Here is a 26,973-nt window from a genome sequence, read left to right as displayed (position 1 = left end):
TTGTTGTTTAATGCACATAAACTCACTCAAACACCCCGGGATCAGTATTCATTTTGTTGCTTATGAGCCCACATCAAAGCGTTTGCGTGCCCCTGCACAAACAGTACAGCATCCTTAAAAGTGCCTCTCCTCTCCTTTTCCCTTTACTTCCATTTCACAAAACACAAGTAGGTCAAGCAGGATGCCCCCACTACCAAAACACATTTTTTTTCCCACTATATTAGTTTTTTGCTCCTCTTGCCTTGGCTCTTAAATCCTTTAAAAACATCAGCAATACAGGAAAATGATTTAGCAGGCAGCTAATAAAATTATATTCACCTTGCTGTTTGTGTAAGGCTTGGTAGAGTGAGAGAGAGAGATGACTGTAACCTTCACAGCAAGCTAAAGTGTTCTCCAACGCAGTCAAAAGAGCCCGGAGAGAGCATAGAGTAATCACATTCACTCCTGAGCAAAACAGTGTTGGTGTGTTGAATATTGTTAAATTCATTTATTACAATTTAAAGCCCCATCAAACAAGGATAGGGCCCAAGCATGTTTGCATGAACGGCCTTATGGAGCAGCTTCTATTTAGTCCAGAAGAGACGTAGCCCCAGTAGAAGAAATGCACAATTAACACAAAACCATTTTTCTTTTTTGTTTTTACACAGCTGGCCCACCCACATCCCTTTTTTGTACAAGTCCTGAGCAGTAATGCGTGAAAAGGAATTTACACACACACACCCAAACATTAAGGAGATATGCTCTTTGCCTTTGATGCATATTTAGCTCCCTAGTCGTTGTTTTTCTTTGTTTTCCCTTTGAGACGCTCTGAGGAAAAGTGACACGTTCTTTCTCTTCGGTTGGTCTCCCTCAGCCCAGTGCGGAGGCTCCATGACAGACTTCAGCGGCGTCATTCTCAGTCCAGGCTTTCCAGGGAATTACCAGAGCAGCCTGGACTGCACCTGGAGAGTTCAACTCCCCATTGGCTTCGGTCTGTAACCCGCCCACTATCCCCCTCCTGTTTTCCTTCCTCTACCTCCTTTTCTGTTGTTTTTTTTGTGCTAGTCCTTATGTTGTTTGTGCCTATTTTCTTTGTTTTGTTTATGCTTCTCTCTTGTCTTTTCCCTTTTTTATTGTGCTAAAAACAAGTAAACGGAACCACTCATGATTGTGCTAAACTGTGGAAGTAACAGTCAAACTTTAGCTCATTTACTGACAGAATAAATACATATGTGTCTACTTAACCTAGAAATTTAAATGAATATGTCTTTGTAATTTTCTTTGTTGTATTCCCAGCGACCCCTGCTTATTAATCTAATACTTAAAAAGCTGTTTTAGATCTCTTCTGCTAGATGTTCAACTGTTTTATTGTCAAAATTGGGATTTTCTGTACCAAGTTGCTCACCACTCTTGCTGCTGAAAGTTACTTTTTTTAGATTCTTGTAACAGTCAGGTTATAATTTGAATGTGACATGACAGATTTGATGAATGGATGGAATATAATAAGCCCTTAATGCCTGGTCAGAGTCTCAAAGAAAAGCATTGATGCGTGGATTAGGGTAGGAAATTACTATTTAAAGAACAAGCTTTTCATAATTGAAACTTTACCTTGTTTGAAAGATTAGAGTGAGAGAGAAAACCTTTCAGTAGTGCTGTGAGATGACATTTATTGTTCTTCTACTGAACAGAAATCAGCTGATAACACTTGAAATTGTCTTTCTAATGGTGTGATGTAATCACTGTGTCACTGATATTTGCATGCAAACAATTTTCCATACTGTCTAAGTTCAGCCACAAAGCGTTTCCAAGATTTACTCATGAAATCTGAACTAATATGTCAGAAGATGTTAATCCACAATCCTTCATTTTGACTTTAACTTCCTCTTTTTTGCAATTTAGGGATCCACCTGCAGTTTCTGAACTTCTCCACAGAGCCTGTTCATGACTATTTGGAGGTGCGCAGTGGGACTCTGGAGACAGGGACAGTGATAGATCGATTCAGTGGCCCTGTGGTGCCCAATTCTCTCTTTAGCACCACGCACGAGACCACACTCTTCTTTCATAGTGACTATTCCCAGAACAAGCCTGGTTTCCACATTGTCTACCAGGGTAAGAACCAAAGATTGGTTTTGTTGAAATTGGTTTTTGTAATATCAGCAGGTGAAGTGGAAGAAGGGTAAAAAGCTGTCATTTAGATGGACCTGAAAGGGCAGGATGACAAAAGGGTGACAAAAATGAAGAACTTTGATTCACCATGGATGTCTTCTAAGCCATAAAGTTTATGTTCTTGAAATTTAAACTTTCAGATGTCTAATGATTATTCTTATTTCAAAGAAAATCTTTGATGGAAAAAAATTGTTGTCCGTGATATTCTACTTTGTATCTTTAAGTTTTACTAAGGTTTTTAAAACAATCAGCTCAGTCATGTTATTTGACATTCATAAAGTACAATAAATGTGCTTGTACTGTGTATAGTCTCTTGGAAAAGTAAAGTTTTTTTTTCCCAATTTGTTGCATTAAAAGTTCAGTCTTCACATTTTTGGGGGCGTTTATGTAACAGACCAACACATAAGCAATGCACAGTAATTTAAAATGTATTTAAAATTAAAAATCTAAAAAGTCAGGTGTGGTTATCAAGATCAGCATTCCACATTATGATGATTCACAGTGGGTATGGTGTAATATGTGCAGTTTTCCTCCACACATGCCATATTCTCCTGACTACCAGGTACAAAAATATTGTCCAATCACGTTTTTTTTTTTTTTAATCCCACAGTCTTTGTAAGGTAATTAGAATACTTATGCACTTACTTTGTCTCTTCCCATAAAATGTGTTATTACTGATGAACGCCATTTTTATGAATTAGAAAAAGATGTGTACAAAAGTCCCACCCCTTCAAATGTGGTATCATTGAAAAGCCCTAAGTGTCCTCTCTAGATACCAAAAGGAATTAATTCAGTAGAATGCAGGGTGTGGGAGATATTCAAGTTTAGAAATGTCCTCTGCAGAGGACAAAAATGAACTACTGGTAGTCAGGAGGATATTAGATGTATGGCAGTCTGAAAAGTTTAATTTTGCTAGATGACCAGAGCACATTTTCCCATCTCCCTACTACATTTCTTACTTGTGCTGTAGAAAACTTTAAACACAAATTCTTATGACTTTAAACAATGATTTTCTACTCACCATTTTCCCGAAAAGGCTAAATTTATGGGGTGCATCACCAATAATTGCTTCTCCTTCTGAAATTTTGTGAGCCTTTTGGGTGGTTCTCTGACTAATGCACTTGCCTAGCCAGTCTGTTTAGGTGTACAGCCCTGCTTTGGTAGTTTTGCAGTCGTGTCCTACTTGTTCCACTTTTGATAATGGATTGAACTGCACCCACTTGAGTTTAAAGCTTGGTACATTATGGCATTTATTTTGTGCACATATATCCACTTCGCAGCTATGCACTTCTCCCAAAAATACAATTAAAATACATTGAAATTTGCGGTGGCAATGTGATCAATGCATAAAAGTTCAAGAGCTATGCAGTTCACTGCACGTTATGCCGTGTATAAAAATTTGCCCACTAACACCTTCTTGGAATTGTACCTACAGCATATGAGCTGCAGCGATGCCCCGACCCACGTCCATTTCGCAATGGCATAGTGATCGGTCAGGACTACAGCGTGGGCATGACCATTTCCTTTGAGTGTCTGCCAGGTTACACTCTGATTGGAGAGGCCTCCCTCACGTGTTTGCATGGAGTCAGCAGAAACTGGAATCACCCCATACCTCGCTGTGAAGGTGAGGCCCTGCTGTGACTTTCAAGCTGCATTTGTGTCTTGCTGTTGGTGAATTTCATCTACAGAAACAACTTTAAAGAAGCAGCACTGCATCTTCTCGGTTTACTGTATCAGTCTCTGAAAGCATGATCTCCAAATTAATGCAGCTTTATTCTGAATTAAAAATGTGTTTTTGTGAGTAACCTTTAGTCTGGCAGCTTCAAACTTTGTGGTTAAATATGAAATAATCTGAGAAAATTATATAACATCTTCAAAAAGGGACTGAAATGGGAGCATGTGTCATCCTGTCATAAAGACCTACAACAGAAATATCCTTGAAGTGATTCTTTAAAAAAAATAAATAAATAAGGGGTTCCTATGACTGCTTGTAGTCATATTCTTTATTCTGGGAGATAAAAGCATCTGACTCACCAAAAATACCAGCCCTTTGCTAAAAAATAAACGACAGCACATTATAGTGATTTGTGGAGCATTTGCAAATCCTTTACAACAAAAGCTGAAAAATGCCTGGGTACATTGTAAATCTCAAAAAGTCTACTCAGATGTCACTCTGGGGTGCCCAAATATCTATCATCAGTTAAGCGAAGCAATGAGGAACCGTTCAGGTGAATATCAATCAATCTCAGTTCTTAACATCTGCAGCTTTTGCTTTGCTCCTTTCATAGCCATGCATTTTCTTTTCAGTTCTTTGGGCAGTATTTTTTAGCTTAGATCATGTCAGAGAAGGTTTTATTTTCAAAGTTATTTGGGGTTATCAAGTTGTCAGTGACATCCGATTGGGACATTCCCTCTCTGTTGTCTCAAACCACGTTATTATGGCTTATTTTTATCAACAGTTATGGACAATACGGACATAAAAGCAGGTTTTACAACTGAAGGAAAAGAGTGACTTTCTATTTTTTTATCGATCATCTTTATCTACCTCCCCTCCCCGCAGCTCTCTGTGGTGGGAATATAACATCCTTGAATGGTACGATTTACTCCCCTGGACACCCTGCCGAGTACCCACACTTCCAGGACTGCATGTGGACTGTCAGAGTCCCTCCAGGATACGGAATCTACATAAATTTCTCTGTTATCAATACAGAGCCCATTTATGACTACATCACAGTTTGGTGAGTTCCAGTTCCTCCTTTAGTTTAAATTTGTTCATTGTCATGCTGTGGCTCACACAAAACATTTGTTTTCTGTGAGCCTTACAGTTAAAGGCAGCTAGTCTTTCCGATGCACTAGCACTGTTTAGGAGTCGAATAAAAATTTTACAATGCTGGTTAAAGTTTTTATCTCCCACATTTCTTTGAAATTGAGTCCTCTTGAAGGTGAGAAAGCTCGTTTTTCACTGCTTAGGTTTGCCATGTTCTGAATGTTATAGATGTAGTCCATCACTCATGGTTTTGTTGATAGGTATGCGTCAACACTGTCAAAAGGGGAGTTTCATTTCCTCTGGAAGCATGTTCTGATTCTGCATACTGATACCATCACTGTTTTAAAGCCACACTTCCGGTGCTACCAGGTTGTATAATCTGCAGTGAAAATTGTTTCTACTCCCCTTTCGACATTTGTTTGACCTTAACCTCCGTTTGTACAGAAGCCGTAGAGAACTTGTATTCTCTGATGTTTTCATATTTGTCTGGTTTAATGTTCGGTCATATTGGTAAGAACGAATATGTCTGCGATATAAACAGATATGCAATTTCTGTTTACACAACTCTTTTAACCTTCATCTGCATTTTGTACAATTTCCTGAAATGTGATTGAATATAGGAGCGTTGGTCAACACGGCAAGTAAGGTTGATGTTGGTGATACAAAAATTTATATGCATCATTCCACACAGACAACAGGTTTCTTTTAACCTTCTTGCACTAAAAGGAAATAAACAGGGCACTACGGTTTTATTCAGATTGTCCTTTTTTGTGTGTCTGTTCATATCAAATAAACTTAAAAAATTAAATAATTTATCCCTATTGGTCTTAGAGAGTTGAACAATGTCAAAGTCGTTCTATGGTTGTAGTATAAACAGTCATTATGAAAGCAAACTATCCTTTTTCAATGTCAACTATGTAAGACCACACAACACAGACGTGTTATTTTTATTTTAATGAAATGCATTATAATAAACACTGAAATTAGTAAGAACACAAAACACACAGTGAAAATCAAAGTGACAAAACTCAAAGTCCAAAGTGTCATGATAGATGAGTTACTCTCCTTTAATTTCCACACCATGGTTATATTTTGTACTGACATTCAGCACTGGCAGTGCATAGCAACACGTGGGGAAGGGGAATTAGTTTATCATTCTGTTGTCCATACAGCTGGAGAAAACTGATATCACTTAACGAGTTACCTTCCCTCGTATCTCAGTAAATTATGTATTGTGTAATCGTTTTTTTTTTTGTTTTAAAACCAAACCTTTTGAAAATGCTGTGCCATGACATTTGTAACAATAAACTATCTAAAATGCCATACAATTTAAAATGTTTTTACTTTGTTTTAACCATTACTTTAAATAAAAGTTTTAAGACGAAGCTGGAACTTAGACATTCGCTTGCAATTCATGTTTCTGTCGCGATGCAAACTGAAGTTGCACAGAAGGGATCCAACAGCTGACAAAGTGCTAAGGCCAGAGGCCACTTGGACATGTTGTGCTCACAGCTTGTGCTGTGACACTGCGATTAATTGAGCCAACAACCATTCAAAGATTTTGACCCTGCTTGACATTGGTGGCCTCATTTTTTTCCCTCCCCTGTTTTCCCTCCCCAAGAGCAAAATATATTGTCACAGAGAATGTGATTAACCGAAAGAAACCAAAGGGAGCCCGAGTTCCCTTGTCTCATCAAACTCACAGAACTTCTGCTTAGCAGTGGACATCCCAGTGAGTGTTGCTCTAAAAGACAGAAATGTGCATCAGCACAAAAACGTCTGGTTGGAGCCTCTTGGGATGTTTGTTGGTTTGTAGAAACTTCTGCTGATAACAGACAGCTGTCCAGCGGTAAGCAATGCTACCTTCCCTCTGTCGCTTTACCAGCTGCCTTCCACTCGCTCTGCCCTTCTTCCTTTACCTCCCTTGTAGCCTGTCTGATGAGTCGTAAGCCTCAGGCAGTTATGGAGCTGTCCCCCTGGGTGATAAAGAATAAAAAAATGCCTCACAGCACTGAGGTCACCATTCATACTATATGAAGAGAATAACTACTGGTGCTACTGGTTTTAAATGAAAGGCTGCATAAATAATCTGTCCCCTGACGGCAACATTTCATTTTCTTGCTCGACTACAGCCTCCAATTTTGCTGATGACTCTGAAATGAAACTGACATAAGCTTTTTATTTTTTTAAGTACATAAGATATTAAAGGCACACATACATACAAGAACAGTAATTTGTGTACATCATTTTGCTGATGATGGCTAAAGTCCCCTGAAAGAGCCAGTAATGAAATCTCTTTCCCTACTGAGCTTTTAGAATAGTATTTTCTTCCCATTTGAATTTCTGTGTCTGTTGTGAAATAAAGAAATCACCTCTGAGTTGTTCTTAATTCACTGTCTAACGGGGGTTAAAGATGCCACCCCTCCACTCCTCCTCGTCTCATTAGTAGAGGTGATTCTGTGTTTTGGAATCAGCAGCTAATGCATCCCTTACAAATGGCTTCACTGCTAATGGCAAGGTCTCTTATTACCCCAAAGCAATCCACCCATTCATTCAGCTATTCATTTGGAATTGCAGACACTGTTTTGTTGTTAATTTGGACCTTTGTTGCGACTTTGACACAAATATATTTGCCGATACAACTAATTAGCAAAACTCTTTAACAGTGTAAAAAGCAAATAGAGATTGATTGATTCTTTTATTTTTATTTTTTTAGGGAGGGTGTTTTGGGAAGTTATGGAGCAGATCTTAGTTGTTTCTTTCAGAGAGAAACTTTTGTATGACCTTGTAAAACCTGTCTCTGTATTACTTCTCTCTACCTTGGTGATCTTGTGATCTGTTTACCAACAGAATACATAATTAGGGGTTTACCTCAGGTTTCCTCTGTCTGACTTGCCTGAGGTGACCCCTTTGGAAAGAACCCCAGAGGCACCCTAATTAAACGTCTGTGTTTCCTTGAGTAGTTATTTTCAGAAAGAGTACTGAAGCACCTTACTCTAAATTCAGTGCCAGAAAAATTGGCTTCTGTGAACTCTGCCGGTTTCTAAAAATTCACATTTTGACCGTCACACCTGACTTCATTTTCAATGTTGCGTTTTGGAACTTGCTATCATTTGGCTCAAAACATCATTTTGATCTTAAGCAGATTTTGGAGCATCATCTACGCTGCCTTGTTTTTTCATTTTATAACATCAAATTTCACTATCTTGTTAGAGTTTTGTTTAACTTAAAAAAGAAGTGTAAATATCTATTCATCCCCTTCACTTTGACACCTTACAATACAGTCTAACCAATAGACATCTGAAGTAATCTATTTAGTAAGCAGTGTCCTGTTGTTTGAGAGTGTTGTGAAGACTAAGTAAAACACCGCACAGGTCAGTGATAAAGACATGGAGAAGTTTAAAGCAGCTTAATAGAGCATGTTAAAAAACATGCTCTATTTAAAAAATAGTGTCAAGTTTTAAACATCTCAAAGAAATTTTATAATCCATCATCTAAAATAGAAAGTATGGTCCGACTGCAACCACATTCACCTGAACTGAGAGGTGGATGGAACTGATTGTAAATTTTAAATGGGCTGTACTCGTATTGATGGCGCTTTATCAAGTCCAGAGGACCTGAAAGAGCTTCACATTCAGTCATTCATGCTCACATTCATACACTGATGAGCAGGGATATCATAAAAGAAAGCCTGTAAGTAATGACTCATAGGGAGTGTATATAAGTGCATGCCATACTTTATCTGTGAAAGAATATTGAAAACCATGCGTTATTTTCATCCACTTCAAAATGATGAAGTGGATGAAATGGACTAAACTTTTTGGTTGTCATGTGATGGTGTGAAAAGGCCTAGCAGGTATGAACATTTTTTTGCAAGGCTCTGTATATTTAAACAATTTCACACAAGAGTACATTCCTGTGAGCATTAATCAGCCTGCCAATCTTCTTTTCTTTTTTACCCCACAGTCATGCAATGGTTTAACTGTTTCAGTGGCTTTAATAGACCTTACATTTTGTTTTATACATTATAGTTATGCTAGGAAATCTGGTGTGAGCTAGTATGAAAGTCTAGTTTATGTGCAAGTGAAAGCTTCCATTATCATCAAAGTTTACACACATTATTGTGAATCAATGAAGGATAAAAAAAAATCCAAGTATTGATGCACCAAACAAATGTATATTTTTCCCATCTTAAAAAGTCATTAATCCGTTTTATGAGGCGCAGAGGTGAAGCACTGCTGTTTGTGTGTGTGTGGAGAAGGGAGTTGCTGTAAAACTGGGTAGAGAATATTAAAGAAATAATTTGATTTTGACACAAATAGCATGGCTTGAATTAGAAACCGTAGACATCATTACAAGTTTTTTTTTTCTTTGGATAACTTCTTGATGTCAATTTTAAATTGCTCTATTCATATCCTATTATAAGTCATTAATAATGATTTATTTATTTTTGAATGATCAAACCTTTCCACTTTTAGGTGCCCAATACCATATTTATTTAAATTTTCTAAAAAAAAAAAAAAAAAAAGTTCAGTTGATGTTTTTTTTTTTTTCTTCATCAGTATGCATCATGGCTGAAAGGCATGTGGGGGCATTTTATTGCTTTTCCCTCTATGAGCAACCTATAGCAAACTTCTGTTTGTGAAACTTTTTCTCAAACTGTTGGGAGTCTGCTGATTCGACAAGCCCGCTCGGGGATAAATAGACCTGCTCTTTGATCCCAGCTACTATTTATTCAGAAATCATCTCTGCTCTTGCCCTCCATCCGCCATTCCTAACCTATCCGTATCTCCATATCAGGGACGGACCCGACCAAACTTCACCTCAAATCGGCCAGTTCAGTGGCACATCATTGCAGGAAGGTGTGTCCACCACAGCTAATCAGGTCCTTATCAAGTTTCACAGCGACTTCAGCACCAGCGGCTTCTTCGAGCTCCATTATTATGGTAACTTTCCCTTTGATACCAGCAGAGAACACGTTTCTTTGAGTTTATTCATTTGATCCTTAATATTCCCCATATTGGAGTGAGCAGAAGCTGATTGCTCATTCTTCTCTTATATGTAAAATTTCTTAATTTCCCTTTTTCTTTTGGCCTTGTCATTCTTTTTATTGTATTTCTTCCAGTTATGTATGGTGATAAATGATGGATGACTCCTTATGTCTGTTTTTGTCTGCAATATGAAAGCGTCTTTTGAAGGGAAGTTGATTAATAATAAAATGCACCCCATCCCTGCTAAATTAGTTATAGTTTTTGATGATTATGAACAGTGATAGGCAGCAATTTATGATCTAATCAGCTTTCGGTATAATGGAAGAGAAAAGATGTGTGAGGCCAAATAGAAAATGTGCTTACGCTGTCTGTCTCTATATGCTTCTCTCTCCCTCTTGTTTTTTAGTGCATACACTCTTGTTGCAGAGTTCACTGTTTGTTCTCTCTCCAACAGCTTACCAGCTGAGAACTTGTCAGCCACCCCCTCCCATCGCCAACGCCACTATCCTAACCGATGATGACGAGTTTGAAATAGGTTTGTCTCATTTTATTTTGCTCGTTTACAGGCTGGGACAATGTGTAATAGAATCAGTTTTCACTTGACAAAGGTGCATCTGCATGGACAGCCGACACAGGACAGAACGAGCAGGCATACACGCATATGAAATCCTCTTCATCTAAAAATAATTTAGATGAAGAATTTTGACTTTTTCTTGCAGTTTAAATGTTTTTTTTATGGTGTCTTTTTTAATATTGTTGATGATCTGAAACCTTTCTGCTCTGCATGTGTATTAGACCAAATGCATTTATCCACATTAATGAACCCAGGCAGGTATTTATTGTAGCCTCCACCATCTTTTTCTATCTTGGGTGTCTGTGTCTCCTTCACTCTGCTCATCCTTGTAAGTGTTCCCATCTATTCATGCTTCATGCATTAAAATATTAGTTTGAAGGCAGGGCTAATTAGATGTACTTATAAGCTGTTTGTGTTTTCAGTGCTCAGAAGTAATTAGTAAAGTGAAGTGGAAGTCATGTGGCCAGTGGCTGACTTACTTTGAGCCTTTGAATTTGTGTGTAGTTTTCATTTTTAGCGTGCGCTGGTGTGCAAGTGTGCGGCTGCGTAATTTAATGAAGTGCCTTAAGTTCTAGAGGATGTCAATCTTCATTAGGAAATGTGCAGTTGATTACTGTTTCCAGCGTTGATGCTGAGGAGAGCTACCGACATCCCTGTGTGCGAAAGCGCATGTCGGTGTGCTTTCATACGTCTGTGGCTGCGTGAGTCGACGAATTGATGGATCTTTTTCTCACATCCAATTTTTGCCTCTTGCGTTTGTATTTGCACGATCACCGGCGTAAACGACCCCACAGGAGACATTATCCGGTACTCTTGCCAGCCGGGCTTCACCTTGGTGGGCAGCGAGATCCTGACCTGCCGACTTGGAGAGAGGCTGCAGATGGACGGGCCGCCACCAGTCTGTCAAGGTTGGTTTTGCGCAGTGCATGTTTATGGGTCACTGAATATGTTTTTGCGAAGGTGTTGAATGTTTTTATGTTTGCGCCTGTGTGCTTTTTTATTTATGTGTATGTGTAATCATACTGTTATGAGTGCACTTGACACCACTCTGCCAGGGTTGGTTGCAGTCAGCAGCACTCACGGTTGATGCATCATTTAACAGACAGACAGCCAGTAGGCCGCCCTCCAGCAGTATCCTGGTGGCAAACTGCATCGCTGTTACCAGGATCGGGATTTGCAGGTTTTTGGAGTAAAGCCGGCCCAGCCCTCTGTAAGAATCCAAATGTGACTGCTGAGACCAATTAAAGATCAACAGGTTTCGCTATGATGTCTTTTTTCATCTGTGAAATCTCATAACACTGAACTTGTAATCCGAGCATCTTAAAAATTCAGCTGACTTATCCAGATCTGATGTTTATGAAAGAGGGTAGGATGCAGGTTGGGTGATTTGGAATCTTTTTACTTTTTGATTTTCTTCTCAAATTCTATTTTATTCCAAATTTGAGTGGGTTTATTTTAATACACGAACATCAAGTAAAGCTGTACACAATTGCACTGAATCAAAAGTATTTTTTTTATTTACTATAATATTAACATCTTACTCACATTTAGTAAGAGGTTGTGCAAAAAGAAAAAAAATGAATCTCGTGAAACATAAAATATAACAGTGCCTTGCTAAGGCACTTACATTACAATTACAATAAATATATATATTTTTTACATAAAATAAAACATATTTTATTATGATGCTATGTGATTTATCATACAAAGTAACAAAATATATTAAAATATAAAAATATATTGCGTATTTGTATACAACCATCCTGAATCAGTATTAATAGTCATAATTAGTTGTATAATTATTCATTTTTGCTAGGAATATATTTGGAGCAGAGATCCTAAAAAATATTTGTAGTATGCCACACAAGGCTTGTCTACATTTATTTTCAGAATTTTTCTAGTTACCTTTAAGAGTCAGGAAATTGAAAAAAAAGAAACTGTAGCTAAATTCTTTTTTGGTATAAAGATGTTTTATTTCATCTTGGCGACTAAAGCAGCAGGAAAATGTGAAGGAGGTGCAGTCAAGTGGGAATACCAGGAAAGTGAATTTTCCCAGCTCATGTATCAGAACTCTGCCAAAATCATCCAGCTCCTATTAGCTGGACCTCACATAGTGGTACTTTTGACAATTATGCACACTCAAATGTAAGTGCTAAAATGAACCTGCCAAATACACATAGCTGCTGCTAATTCTTGATGTCTCCTCCTCTCTAAGAAAATGTTCAAAAAGGCAGGTATGAATAACTCAGCAGAACACATACAAGTTGTGACAACATGGATATCCTATAAAGAAAGAATCATGCCCTAAACTGAGAACCTGAACTGCAGAGCTACTGAAATACACATTTAAATTGAGCACCGTCAGTGATATAGACTTGTCTGTTTATATGTCAGATGGCCAATCATCTGGTTCGAGTTTTCCTAAAACTGGCCTCCAGGATCACATTGGCATAGTTAGCACACTTTTAGGGTCGGTAATTTGTTGCTTGACATTTTCATGGATCACCTAATTTTTACTCTTAAGAATTCATTACATTTCCTTGCATTGGATATGTTATGCCCTTGTGCACCTCCAGCATGAAACTAATTGCTCTCCTTGGGACATGTGAAGTTAAACTTAATTTGAGTTGACCCGCTATTCACAGGCAAGAGACTGCTACTGCATGCTTGTAACGAGGGCTTTTCATCCATCGCCCGCTTGCCAACAGGCCAGGAAACAAAATTCTCTTATGCGTTTTGATTCCGTTTTTACTTTTAGTTGTCATTTCATGCCTTAAAAACAACTCTAAGATGCCCTTGTTTAAGTGTGCAAATTTATGCCTAAATATCCCTCATTTTTCAGAAGTATTTATTCAGGCTCTGTCGACAAGGAGGCATATGAAGAATGTTATATACCAGCTTTAGTAATGCAGTCATGACTGTATATGCAGTTTTTTCCAAATGTATTCACACCCCTCAAACATGTTCACATATTACCACAATAAGACCCCAGGCTTCACTGTATTGTGTTAGGATTTTATGTGAAAGATCAACACGTCAACACAAAGTAGTACATAACTGTGATATGAGAGGAGAAAAGTTTAGTATTTTTTTTGTTTTTTTTTAAACAAAAATATTAAAAATGTTGTGCATTTGTATATTTACTCTTGAGACAATACTTTGTGGAATTTATTTTTACTGGAATTACAATTGCAAGTCATTTTGGTTGCATCTCCGACCTGCTTTGTACATCTAGAGTCTAAAATCTGTGCCTAGCATACATTCCCAAGTCTTGCCACATGTTGTCAATTGGATTTAGGTGATAACTCTGACTGTAATTATATTTTTTCTTTAATTACCTCCACTAACTCTGATCAGTGTTACTGGCTCTTCTGAAGAACAGCCTCTCTGCATTAGGACCAGACCAGTTTAGCATTATAGAGTTCATGATAGGTGTAATAAATTTGCATTCAGCTAAAAAACAATAATTTGCTAATTGAGTTAAGAGGTGAATATTTGTGTTTACCTGTAATTAAATTACTGTATTTTCCAGAGATGAATGAAATGGGTACAGGAACATATTAACCGTGTGAGCAGTCCTCTTTTATGTGCTCTCTATGTGCAACCAGACGACCCCCCCACCAAAAGCTTGTATGTTTTTTTTTTTTTTTTCAGCTCTCAGGGTAGTTTCTCATCCATATTACAGTACTTTATAGGCCTATCTTCTGAAGTAGCAGTATTGAGGGGGTTTGAAACATTTTAAGCCTCTCATGATTCATTTTTTAATCCCTGCACCGAAAGTTAAATTCAAAGAATTTAAGCCCCAACAGGGCTCACTGGATTCCTTGGTGTGTGTGTTGCCTGGCAACGTTAGTTTATTAAACAAGTAATGGAGAATATAAATATTATGAGTGCCGCTCACCTTAAATGGGCCTGGTTGCAGCTTTGTAGATAGTAACATGTGTGTCTCCGTGGATGAAAGGCTACTGTGAGGTTATCTATGTAATTTGTGGTTTTACAAATCAGTTCTAACCATGCAGGAAACATTAAATGTAATTTACAAACCTTTGGATAAACTGATTTATAACTTTTATATCTATGCAAATGAAATGCAGACTGTGGTTTCTGGTTTTCTTTTCAAGTTATGTAATTTGATATTGTGGTGGTTTCAATTAACAGTTTCTGTCTCTCCATAAAAGTGATGTCACAGATAAATATAAAGTTCAATGATAAGAGGCATAGTGTGTATTTAAACATATTATTTCCAAAGTATTACCAAAATTCATCTGGCCTTTATAATAAAAATAGTATTACAGGTATCTTAAAATTCATCACAGTCTTTTGGTTAGTTAAACATTTATTTCTGCAGACAACCACTATGTCAAGAAAAAAAAAGGCCATAACACAAAACTCACTGAATACTGAGTCATTATTTTTCAAACATTAATGCTGCTTCTGCTTACCATTTCCTGGAATCAACGGCAGAAATAGAAATGTTCAGACAGCCAGAGTAGCAATCCTGTACAAATACACGCAAACATACAAGCAATCTAAATGATGGAAGGTCAAACCAACCCAGGCTACTATTACATCAATGTGTCATGCCTACTTTGATGCTTGATCCAGTCTTGATTTAAAAGTCAATCCAGCAATTAGTACACCATACGGAGATACCGTTTTTGTAGAGCAGATCGGCCCTGGCACACAGGCAGCCAGCCTCTCTGTGTGGTGTGTTTGAACTGCCATGAGAGGATTCATGGTTCCAATCCCAGTCATACTTCCAGTCATTGACTTTTCAAAACGTGTGTCACGGGATGAATAGTTATATTTGCTGTATTTTTTATTTTTTTTGTAATGCTAATCTGTAGTCTAATTGTTCATCGCAAGTCGGCATGTGTTTTTTTAAAAATGGATGCACTTTATGTTAACATCTCAGTTATGACAGGTTAAACAAAATGTTTTTGTTTTATATCTTGCTGTTTTGGATGTTAAATTTTAAAGTTAATAGCATGGTGCCAATAAAAGCATAGTTTTTTGTTTTTTTTAATTCATGAGTTTGTTTACAGTTTCTTTCCTGGGAGAAGTACAGTTGAGCACAAAATTATTCATATATATGACCTTATTTTTTAATATTTAAACTGTAATTTGTAGTGAACAACTTATGTTATTTTCTACTATTTGTTGAAAAAAACAAGACATTCTAAAATAAATTGCACATATAAAGTCTAAAAAACAGCAAAATGTAACACTCAGGATTTTGTGATGATTGAATTTCCTGCCTTACTGTTATATGATGTGCTCCAAGCTTTTAATATTGTGGCTGTTACCTGCAGGCTTAATATTATCATTTTAAAAGTAATTTTAATAAACAGAGATGTTACCACAGCAATCAATAAAATCAGTTACTGTTTAATCTCTAGTGACTGCAGAGGGCTATTAGTGTGTTGTTTGTATTACTGTGTTGTGTGATTTCAAGTTTTTCTCCTACTGGGTGAGGTCATGACCCCCAGATTCTTTTCGAGCCAAACGTAAAAAGTTTCCCAATAACTTCGCAGCTTGATCATTCTCTGTGTTATAGTATTTTCAATATTTTCTTCTTTTTCTTCTCTTTGATATATGTCCACGTTTCTCCCCTGACCTTTTTATCTGGAGTAGTTGTTCACATTAACCTTTTATATGCACCATGTTATTTCACTACCAGCCTTCAAGACCAGCTTCTAGCACCGACAAAGCAAGAAAATAAAGTAACAGGACTGTCATTATTTCTCACATGCCAGCCACCAGGAAATGAAATACGGACACACACGCTCGCGCACACAGCATTCTCACACACATCATTTTCCATGAAAAGTGAATGTCTAACCTGCTGACTCTTATTATTTGAAAGACTGATTTTAAAGGAGCCCAGTGACAGCATCGGCTTCAGCCTTTGGTGTAATATCACTCAGTTTGCTAAAATGTGATTGATTCATGACTTCCATGTGTAATTTATTCTTCCCTAATAATTTAGCTTACCCTTTCTCTGTTCCAGTTTCTTCTGCTTTATTGTCTTCTGTTTCTCTTGTTACTGCTGATTGTGTTTGTGTACTTGTGCTTTTGCGCATGTTTTTTTTTTTTATTCCTGTTGCCCTTCCTCTTGTTCTAAAATGAATGTTGACCCTTAACTCCACATTTCTTTCTGTAGTGCAATGTCCAGCATATGAGGTGCGCTTCGACTCAACGGGGGAGATCTTAAGTCCTGGTTACCCTGAAAACTACTCCAATCTTCAGACGTGCTCTTGGCTAATCAACGTAGAGAAAGGCTACAACATAACTCTGAACTTTGAACTGTTTGAGACTGAAAAGGAGTTTGATATCTTGGAAATATTTGATGGTAAGTAACAAACATGATCTGGTCTTATAAAGTCAAACAAAGCATTTGGTGTAGGTGTGCTTAGTTTTTTTTTTTTTGCTTTTACTTAATCCTAGGTCCCAACATCTACAGTCAGAGCCTTTCAACACTCAGCGGCGACATAGAAACCCCGTTCAATCTGACAACCACTGGCCACCAGCTGCTACTGCGCTGGTCCACTGACCACGCCACCAACCGTCGCGGCTTCCACATCAGATATGTGGGTGAGTATCAAAGTATGTATCCTTCTTATAATCATATTCTCTTTTTTTTTCTTATAAATGTTATATTTAACTAGACATGGGGCCAGATTTACTGAACTAAAGAAATTTAATGTGTGGCTGAGAAGTATAAATACTGCAAGTTGGGAGTGTACAGTTCAAAGGTTAAACATTTTCCTGATTTGGGAATGCAGGCAAAACCACTTCCTTTAAGTATGATGTCTAACAAGCTCTAAGATAAATGTTAATCTTTGTTTTATGTCCAATGTGTTATGTCATTGGCTTAGAATTACACAAAACATATCACTGATGGACAGTTGTTAGTCTAAATTGTAGCCAAATAATGTGGAGGAAATCAACTTGCCTATCCTACCCTGGTAAATTTCCCTCTGAAAAGAGTTTTAGAAATTCCAATCAATGATTTCAGTATTCAATGAGAGTTAAGTTGATGTTTAAAATGTAATTGTTTTTTTGTTTTTTTTACAAAGTGATTGGTCACGCTGTAATGATTGCATCTGATGGTGATACTTTATAAAACATAAAACAGGCTTTCACCAACAGAACAACGGTTATTGTGATTTAACAATGTTGGAGCTGACGGTGATCTTTAATTATTCCACTGAACAGCTTTTCCATATGGCCCTGGATCATTTTCCTACTGAATAAATAATGTTCTACTCTCTGTTTCTGGTAGAGTTCACCAGATTTCTATTTAAAATGTCCTCGTATTTCAAAGATGGTGTGTGCTATGTGGGCTTTTGGAAGGCATCAAAGATCCTCCACCATACTTAGTGTTTATTTCTGAGAAGGTCAGACTTACTAAAGCATACAGCACTAAATAAAGTTCATGCAGGTGTGGTATTTTATGCATGTTCATATTGGTGATGGTCGGACAGAAACATGTTTTTTTCTTGCATCAGTCTTAAATATTCAGTTAGCATGAGCAGTTCTCAAGGCTGATATAAAGACTATGAAACCTCAATATATGACTTTTGAAGTGGTTAGCTTTAAATATTTTAAATGGAAACTTTAAATGACTAAATGGAAGATCTAATAAGGTCTGATCAAGAAGTTGTCGAATGTATCAACAGCTGTGCTGATCTTGATTTTGTTAAAAACAATTCTTTCCTTTCCCCCTTCTGAATAAATGTACTTCACTTAAAAGTTGAACTTTCTGAATATTTTTTGTGTTAGTTTGTGTTGCTCCAGTCCAAGAGTAATTGATTTGGAGGCTTTTTATACATGCTACCAGGGGTGCTAAGAAATGTGTCTGTGTAGTCTGGCATTTGCTAAAAGATCTATAAACAGCTACAATTCAAGGAAATTAAAGCTTGTTATTATATAATAAGCCTCAAGATTTTCTGGCCATTCATCAACATTACAAATCCCCGTACTGGAAAGCAAAGCAGAACAACACATACTCCCTCACTCCCCACCTCACTGCTCCCCAGAAAGGGAAGAGGAAAATACAAATGCTCAACACAAAGGGGGAAAAAAAGCAGGACAGCAAAACATTTGGATGAATCAGTTTAGCAGGATGTCCAAGGTTATTCCAGATTTTTCTCAAGTACAATTATTTTGGTTTGGCAAATAGTTTTCATAATAAAATCCAAAATTCCTCTTGAGCAAATACACAAATCTCATATTTCACACTTTGTCTTCCTATTTTATCTGTTGAGCAGATTCTCATGAAAAACATTGCATTCATGTCCAGAGCAAATTTTAATCGGGATCACTTAGGTTTAGCCTTTTTTTTTATCTGCTTCAATTTAGTTTTTAAATCAAATGTCTGACCAAACATAAAGTCGGTGCCAACACTCCCTTAAATGCACACAAAAAATGCACGAGTTCAGGGCTTTCATGCACTTTGCTTCATTGCAAACCAAGTAAATCTGGACCAGTTTCAGACAACTGATGCCCTTCATAGGTTTATGATTTTGTGAATTTGATTTTGTGTATTTGGTGGTTTTTGTTCAGATAAAAATGCCAAAACCTAATCTCAGATTTAGATTTAAATAAATCTTCCCTGTTTGCTAGCATGTTCTTTCGATTGAAAAACTATTGTTTTGGTCCGTTTTTGATCTATCTTTAAGTACTGCAACATTAAATGATCACGTTGGCTATATTGCCAAGGGGATGTCAACCCTTACCTTAAGTTATAGACTTAAGTAAAGCTTTTAATATTTCCAAATCCATCATGTTACGTTACATAAACCAATTAAACACTCAAAGATAAGAGTGTTTATCTCTTAAAGAAACTTGTGTTACTCTGTACAGCCACCCTGTTATCTGCTGAAAGTCTTGCTCTCTCTCACTCTTTTGCAGCTTAAAGGAACCACAATCATTTCAGTTGAAATGCAGTTTTCTTTCAGTTTCTAACATTTGTATGCTTCCTCTGGCTTCATACTTAAACACTGAGCTCATGCTAAAATGATCTAACTTGCTGTCTTCTTCCCCTCACTAATAGCTACAACATCAAAGAAGGATGTTGTCAATATGAAGAGATTATCTGTGGTACATTCACTGATCAAAAAAGACCAGATATTTGCATTTTCAACTTACTGGAACAAAGTCAGAGCTGATCAAATCAGCCATATTCATCAACCAAAGGGTTTCTTGATGGGTTTTCTGCATCAAGGACTTTAATAGTGACTTCTACTGAAAAGACTATTATTTTTAAAATACAGTGTGAAATTAATATTCTATTGTCTTTTACTAAGGTGGTCTCTTTTTGCTGTGAAATATTTATTGAACCATCTTAGCTGCAGCTTTTTTATGTGAATACAATATGACCACATGAATTTAATCAGTCTGCTGTGATTACACAGAGATATTATACTTTGAGGTCTATCACTGCTTTTGAAAACACATTTCCCACAAATAATAGATCACAATGGGAGATGCTTTCATGAACAAAACACATAAGGCAGGAAGGAAGTCGCTACCAGGCCTGCATGCTGTTTTGTACTCCCCAAAGTTCAGAGTGTTTTAATTCTTAATTGACTCTTTAATAAAGCAAGTGCTGCTTGGAAAGAATAGCACAGACGTCTTTTTCTATTTGAAATGCATCAGTAATAGCGCAAAAAGCAGAAAAGAAATAAATATTTTAATATTTCTTTCTCTATTATATTTAATACACAAGTGTGTTTCGCTGAAAGCAAGTTAGTGTGATGAATTTTGTAACGGGAACTCTTTTTTGACTTGATTGACTCTAATAGGAACTGATTTCAACTCCAATGTGTCTTTTCGTCTTAAATCCCCTCTATCTCCCAGCAGCCATGAAGATTTTAAGAAATGGTTGACAGCCATTGGAATGCACAAAGCTCTCCCTTGAAATTTCTGTCCCATTGGCCATTTACTAGTCATATTCTGGAAATCAAATTATTATTTTTTTTTAGATTGATGGCCTCTAAGATGAGGGAAGGGAATGTTACGGTATAAATAACTGCAGGATGCATCAAGACTGTGTGTACTGAAGCAAATTGAATATGTGCATGGCCATAGGCTAGCAAGGAATTTTAATAATGTGATTTTGAGGGCTTCCCTTGCTGTTTGGTACACAGCCTGAGTGCTAAAAAGATGTGACACTCCTAAGGCATTTCCACTCATTATGAGTCTGCATTTAAAATGGAGCTTTGGCGTTATAAAAAAAATGTTAACTCGAGTCTTTCTCCAGACGTAATTTGTTAATGTCCCTGTTCTTTTTCTCTGATTTATTTATCTTTCTTCCTCTTAATGTCTACTTTTCCACCTTCTTTCCTTCACTCTGTCCTTATTCTCTCTTCCGTTGGCTTTCTTTTGCTTTCCTGCTCTCCACTGTGGCTTTATCTCTTCATCTATTGTAGCGATGTATTGCAGTACCCCAGACTCCCCGCACCACGGCTCTGTAGTAAGACAAACTGGGGGTCATCTTAACAGCATGGTGACGTGGGCTTGTGACAGGGGGTACAAGCTGATTGGGAAAAGCACAGCTGAATGCAAGAAGACCTCCTATGGCTACTACGCCTGGGATGCACCAGTCCCTGCATGTCAAGGTAAGCTCATCCTACCTGGCTACTTTGTTTTTTTTTGTTGTTGTTGTTTTTTTACTTGCAACATTATCTAGCTGCTACATCCAATGTTCTGGTGATTGGCTCTACAACCCTGTCCTTTTCAGGTGAAATGACATGCACTTAAAGCACACAAGAGTCTCAGCTCAAATCCAATCCCCGTGTAGTTAACGGTTGAACTGAATCCAACCTGACTGAGAGCCAGCTTCCTGTCAGGTGGAAATTAAACAAAAATCAATCTTCGCTTCTTTGTCAATTTCCACTTCCTTAAATTACTTGCTAACTTGCCATCAACACGTGGAGTCTGCCGCTGCTGGGTCTACCCTCACCGAACTGCTCTCCTTTATGCACACACGTCAGTGTTGGTGTGTTTCCTGTGCCTCGTGGCTGCGGCCACACTCAGACTCAGGCACACACTCAAACAGTTGTAAACACCGACAGATGGTGTCATCAATTGCTTTTTATCTTGACGCGCTGAAATCAAAATATGTATTTCAGATAGATTTAAAAACATTTCACACCTGTGATTGATTCCATCAGTTTGCTAATTGGGCACATCTTTGCCAAAACACGTAGAGCCAAGCATCCCTGCAGATAAACTGATATATTCATACAGATGATGCCCATCTGGTTATGGGCTTAGATCCCAGCAATTATATTCTAGTGATCTCAGAGATGACACAAACATAAAAATGTTATGTCGTCAGAGGAGAAAAAGTTTACTACTCTTCATTGGCATTTGTTGAACTCTAACCATGAAGATACAATAGATAACCAATCAACATTAGTTATCACTAGCCAACATAACAGATCTATCTACCATCACTTCCTTTGACTTGACACTGATAAAACACCTTAAAGCTGACCAGTTGAAGCTTTCCTTTGCTTCTATATCTGAGAGAAAAATGGCCCAAATCTACTTTGTGTATTTCTGTGTTTTGCTGTGTCTGAATGCTCCTAGTTTTATAGGTTGGGAAAAGTCTGTGTTGAAAGTGTTATTGATTTTATTATGATTTTCAATTACCTACTGCTTCACACTAAAACAAGAAAGTAAAGTGCTTTGCATATTTTCCCATTTTGTAACATTACATCCACAAACCTAAATGTAATTTATTTGAATTTAATGAATTCAGCAAAATAGCACAGAACTCTGGGGGAACTGCAGAAATCTCTGATTGCAGACCCCTATTAATCACAGCTGAAGAGCAAATATTTGAACTCTAAGTTGAGCATTGTTAATATTAAGTATTAATTATCATAAGACTTACTTTTGATCTGCTTGACTTTAAATTTTATTACTCACTTGCACGTGTTTTATTTCTTCCCATATATTTTGTTTTTCTCTGTTTTCCAACATTATGAGCAGGTTTTCTGAGGCCAAATACATGCATACTATAATCAAACAAGTTAAGTGTAAGAAGCACAGACTCTCTCGCAGCACTGTTATAAAAGCAGGTGTTAAAGCTGGATGGCATTCTGTGAAATGTAACACCTTGAAATAGAAGTTTTGACAGGTGCAACTCATTTTGTTCATGATATAGCTCAGTTCCATTAAGTGCTTCACTAAGCCCACCGCATTGAGGTATCAAGCACAGTACCGGGGCTCTGGCATTGACTCAATTTACTTCAGTGCAGATGCTATTAATGCTGCTAATTACACATGAGCTGTCTCTGCCGTGATATCTTGAAGGGTCTGCGATGAATGAGGTTGGCTGTCAAAATTCTACAGTGGCTGGTTGGAGCAAGTTGAGCAATTATATCTTGTTGAATTTGTACGCCCTGAAATTGTTATCCTTGGAAAGTAAAAGAAACGACTTCTTGTGTAAATTATAAAACCTGACAGGGCTTGTGTGCTACAACAGCCTTCACAAAACGAGTGTTTTTTCTGTACGAATGTTAAGCTGTCAAGCCGATGCACCTACCTCACCCGTTGTAGGCTGCTATCTAACGCACGTCTTCTGCTCCGCATAAACATGTGCCGACAATGGTCCTCTTGCCACCTCTAGCTGTGTCATGCGGTGTGCCCATTGCGCCAGTGAACGGAGGTGTGCTTGCTGCTGATTACTCTGTCGGCACACGGGTGACCTACTTCTGCAACAGTGGCTATCGGCTGTCCTCCAAAGAACTGACGACCACAGTCTGCCAACCAGACGGCACCTGGAGCAATCACAACAAGATACCCCGATGCATCGGTGAGTGCAAGAGGCTGCTTGGAGTATTGAAAGGGACAGGGAGGATGGGGGGTGATTTAGGAAGACATGGTAATCTCAAAAAACCACATGGATATGCAGTGAGGAGCTGAGAGAAGATGATAGGAAAATATTTTGTCTGAATGAGGAATGTACATAAATCTTACTAAATTTATTGAGAGCTATAATCTTGATAAACTTCCCTGTAGTTTCCAACTTCCTGAAAGCCACTGGAGTATGATAGTTTAACAAATCTGTCTGTCATATAAATATGGAGTAAGTCCTTGAGGACAATGATTTAAACATTTATTAAAAAAATAAATAAGTAAAACATTAACTTGTTGCAATATGATGAGACAGGTGAATAATAGTTGAGAGGAAATCTGTTGTTCACAGCGGGGTACAGGTTTGATATTCCAGTGCACCTCTTCCAAGTTAGAAAGTCAGAGCAAATCGTGATTGACTGTATTGTTTTCATCTGAGACCAATGTTTATTTCTGTTTGTGTTTATCTCGCAGTAACAAATGGAAACAGAATTTTAAAAACCCTATTGGATTAGAATGTGATTTTATTTATATATTTTTCTTGGATTGTTTTATTGCTCTCCTTCTAAATTTGTCTGGAAATAGAATTGTCTTTCAACCTACTTTACCTTCACCCACCAGTGATGACGTGCCCCAGTCTTAGTTCCTTTTCCCTGGACCACGGGAGATGGAGGATAGTCAACGGTTCGCACTATGAATACGGAACTAAAATAATTTTCACCTGCAACCCCGGGTACTATCGGGTCGGCCCCGCCCACATCCAGTGTCTGGCCAATGGAGCTTGGAGCTGGAGAAGTGAGAGACCTCGGTGTAGAAGTGAGTAGATTTTAGCTTTCCAATACAAAAACTACCAGCAATAATGTACAGATTTTTGTATCTATGGATGGATTTGAAAGAAAAAAAAAAAAACTGTCCATTTTAAAAAGAAAACTGAATTTTAAGGTAATGAAAAGATTTTGAATTTCTTGTAAATACTCTCTAATCCACACATAATCAACATTAACCATTAACCATGAGCAGATTATGTTATTGAAATTCATTGTTGTTTGTTGATTTTATTTTGATTTATCGATTCACCCCCAAAAAATAATGTTTCAAACATATTATTAAAAGCACCAAATAACCCATTTTCAAAGCAGTATATTAAACATGAAACCATTTTGGAACAACTCCCAGTTATTTTATCAGCTTCATGATTTAATTGATAGAAAATATCTCAGTTAAAATGTTCATGTAAGATTGATTTTTTTATTTTATTTTTTTTAGAAGATAAGTAATAAAAATAATAAAGTCACTGTAAACATATCTCAGCTATAAAGGTTCAGTAAACAATTTACCAAAATATTTGAAGAATACATATCATGTTCATATTTGACCTAAAACATTATTTTATTGATTTTCTTTTGTGTTCTTCACCTATTCTGGTCCCAGTCTGTGTAGGACACTAACATCTTTCTGCTGCCATGAGGACTCCTTTTTTTTTTGTTTGTTTTTGTTTTGAGGCAAAAGCACTGAGTAGCTTGTGTAATGGCAGAACAGGATGCCAGCAAGTGTTATTAAAGATGTTTGGACAAAGGAAAACACCATCATTATCCTCCCAGTGAAATAGTACAGGTCAGCTTTTAACACATTAAGGTCGGTAAGATGGGTGTAAATCACTGTGCTCTCCCATTGACTCCAAAGATGTAAGCCAACTTCTAACTCATCCTTTATTCTGTTTCTGCTGCTCACTCTTCTGGGATGTCCTCCATCTCCTTTCCTCTCCTTTGTACTATCCTCTTCATCTTATTGCAGTTATTTCCTGTGGCGATCTTCCTACTCCTCCTAATGGGAAGAAAATCGGGACGCAGACTACCTTTGGAGCATCAGCTATTTTCAGCTGTAACCTTGGCTATGTTTTAACTGGATCTACAGTTAGAGAGTGTCTTCTGTCTGGCCTTTGGAGTGGGATGGACACTCAGTGTCTAGGTAAGTACGTTCTAAATGTTCTTGACCTAGGTCAGAAACTGCTGGCAAACGTCTCAGAATAAATAAGAGCATTTCTGATTGGGTCAACTAGAATAGAAACAGATGGGGAAGCAGTTGGTGGATATAATTGTCTCTGTTACTAAGTGCATATGGCCAGTGTCAATAAAAACTCTGGAAGATGTACATATTTTATGGTCCACTATTGACTTCATATTTGCTCTGAATGAGGCCTCTGTTACACTTCAAACTGTTGCAGAGCCTGCTGAGAAAATAATGAAAGCTTTGTGTTTCAAATGTTCAAGCACCTTTAGTAACAACCTGCAGATAAATAGATTACTTTAACATATAGGCAGCATTAATGTTTGTGAAGTTTATGATGTATAGTAACAGTCTTTCTGAATTTGTGGAACATCATCCAAGAAGTTCTGGCAAAGTTTACCTCAGTAAGTATTTAAACAGGAAAACACCCTGCAGCTTTGCATACCAAAGAAGTCCTAGCTTTTTCTGTTTTTCCTCAAGTTACAGCAACTCATTTCTCTAAATATTATTATTGGGACATTGTTTGATGAACCAACACAAAGGAGCACATACTTCTTAAGTACACAGAGAAGACACATGGTTGTCAATATTTGTTTTAGTCTTGAGAACTCTTCTAATTAGTAGAGATTTCTAGCCTATGTGTCATTTGAACTCAGTATAAAAATACTCGGTAACACTTTATTTGAAGGGGGGTGAATAAGACTGTCATGACACTTTCATAAACATGACATAACACCTGTCATGAACATGAATAAGCCTTCATGAATATTTATGACTGTTGTCATAAAGTGTCATTTGGTAAATTATGACACTTTTAATACAAAGTTGACATTATTCAAAATGTCTTTATGACAACTTGACATTAACCAAGAAATCATTACTGTTCAAACTTTACCTTTAATAACATAAAGTTACCTAATTTGACTTTGTAGAGTCAGCTTCTGACAAACGAACATGTAGTGAAGCTCTGTGCCTTATAAACTAACATTAAGGCAAAGAAGATGGGCAAAAATGTTTCAATTGAGTCAGACATTTGATGTTATCTATGAAAAACCACAGAGAAATCTCTGCTGAAACCAAAGTCTTTTGCATAACTTTAGGTAGAGTTGCTGCCATAGATGTTTTAATGCTGCCGTATAGTTGCTCATGTGCAAAACTGGTAGAAGCGTATCCTTCAAGTTGTAATTGCAATTAAAAATTGTGTAAGAAGTATTGACCCCCGGGCTGGGGTGTGCTGAATACTAATGCATGTCACATTTATAATGTTAAAAATCATGTATTTTCAACTGAACAATTATACACTCAGTTATTTGAGCATCAGTAAAATTCCAATAAATGACATTAGAATATGTCATTATAATGGGAAAATAATTTGAAAACATTTTAGGGTTATGAATTCTTTCTCAAAGCATTGTTCATAATTAGATTATCTGAATTCAATGTCATGTTGGAGCCGAGCGTTAAGATTTTCTGGCCACTAGTGAACTTAGTCCTTTTTGTAGTTGTGTGGCACCATTTCTCTTTGCTTGTCTCAAGGTTTGATCAGTTCATTAAAAGTGAAGCACCTTTTGCTTGGCTTGTAATCTGACTGGTGAGGTTAACATAGCAGAGCACCT

At 37.3% G+C, this 26,973-nt stretch overlaps 1 protein-coding gene across 1 annotated transcript in view; it reads left to right on the top strand.

Annotated features, from left to right (window-relative positions):
- The window catches only part of LOC106931503 (CUB and sushi domain-containing protein 3-like), a 219,087-nt gene that overhangs the window by 127,959 nt on the left and 64,155 nt on the right, over positions 1-26,973 (top strand). Inside the window, 13 exon segments of the mRNA XM_088014026.1 lie at positions 854-970; positions 1,879-2,088; positions 3,581-3,769; positions 4,706-4,883; positions 9,713-9,858; positions 10,358-10,438; positions 11,272-11,385; positions 16,641-16,829; positions 16,925-17,083; positions 20,914-21,102; positions 23,124-23,309; positions 23,972-24,166; positions 25,145-25,318. Coding sequence (XP_087870152.1) covers positions 854-970; positions 1,879-2,088; positions 3,581-3,769; positions 4,706-4,883; positions 9,713-9,858; positions 10,358-10,438; positions 11,272-11,385; positions 16,641-16,829; positions 16,925-17,083; positions 20,914-21,102; positions 23,124-23,309; positions 23,972-24,166; positions 25,145-25,318 — 2,127 coding nt within the window.

The sequence above is a fragment of the Poecilia mexicana genome, unplaced genomic scaffold, assembly GCF_051168715.1.
Source record: "Poecilia mexicana isolate PSO_F unplaced genomic scaffold, ASM5116871v1 scaffold_16, whole genome shotgun sequence".
NCBI classification, from domain to species: Eukaryota; Metazoa; Chordata; class Actinopteri; order Cyprinodontiformes; family Poeciliidae; genus Poecilia; species Poecilia mexicana.
This window is presented reverse-complemented; position numbering and strand designations above follow the sequence as displayed.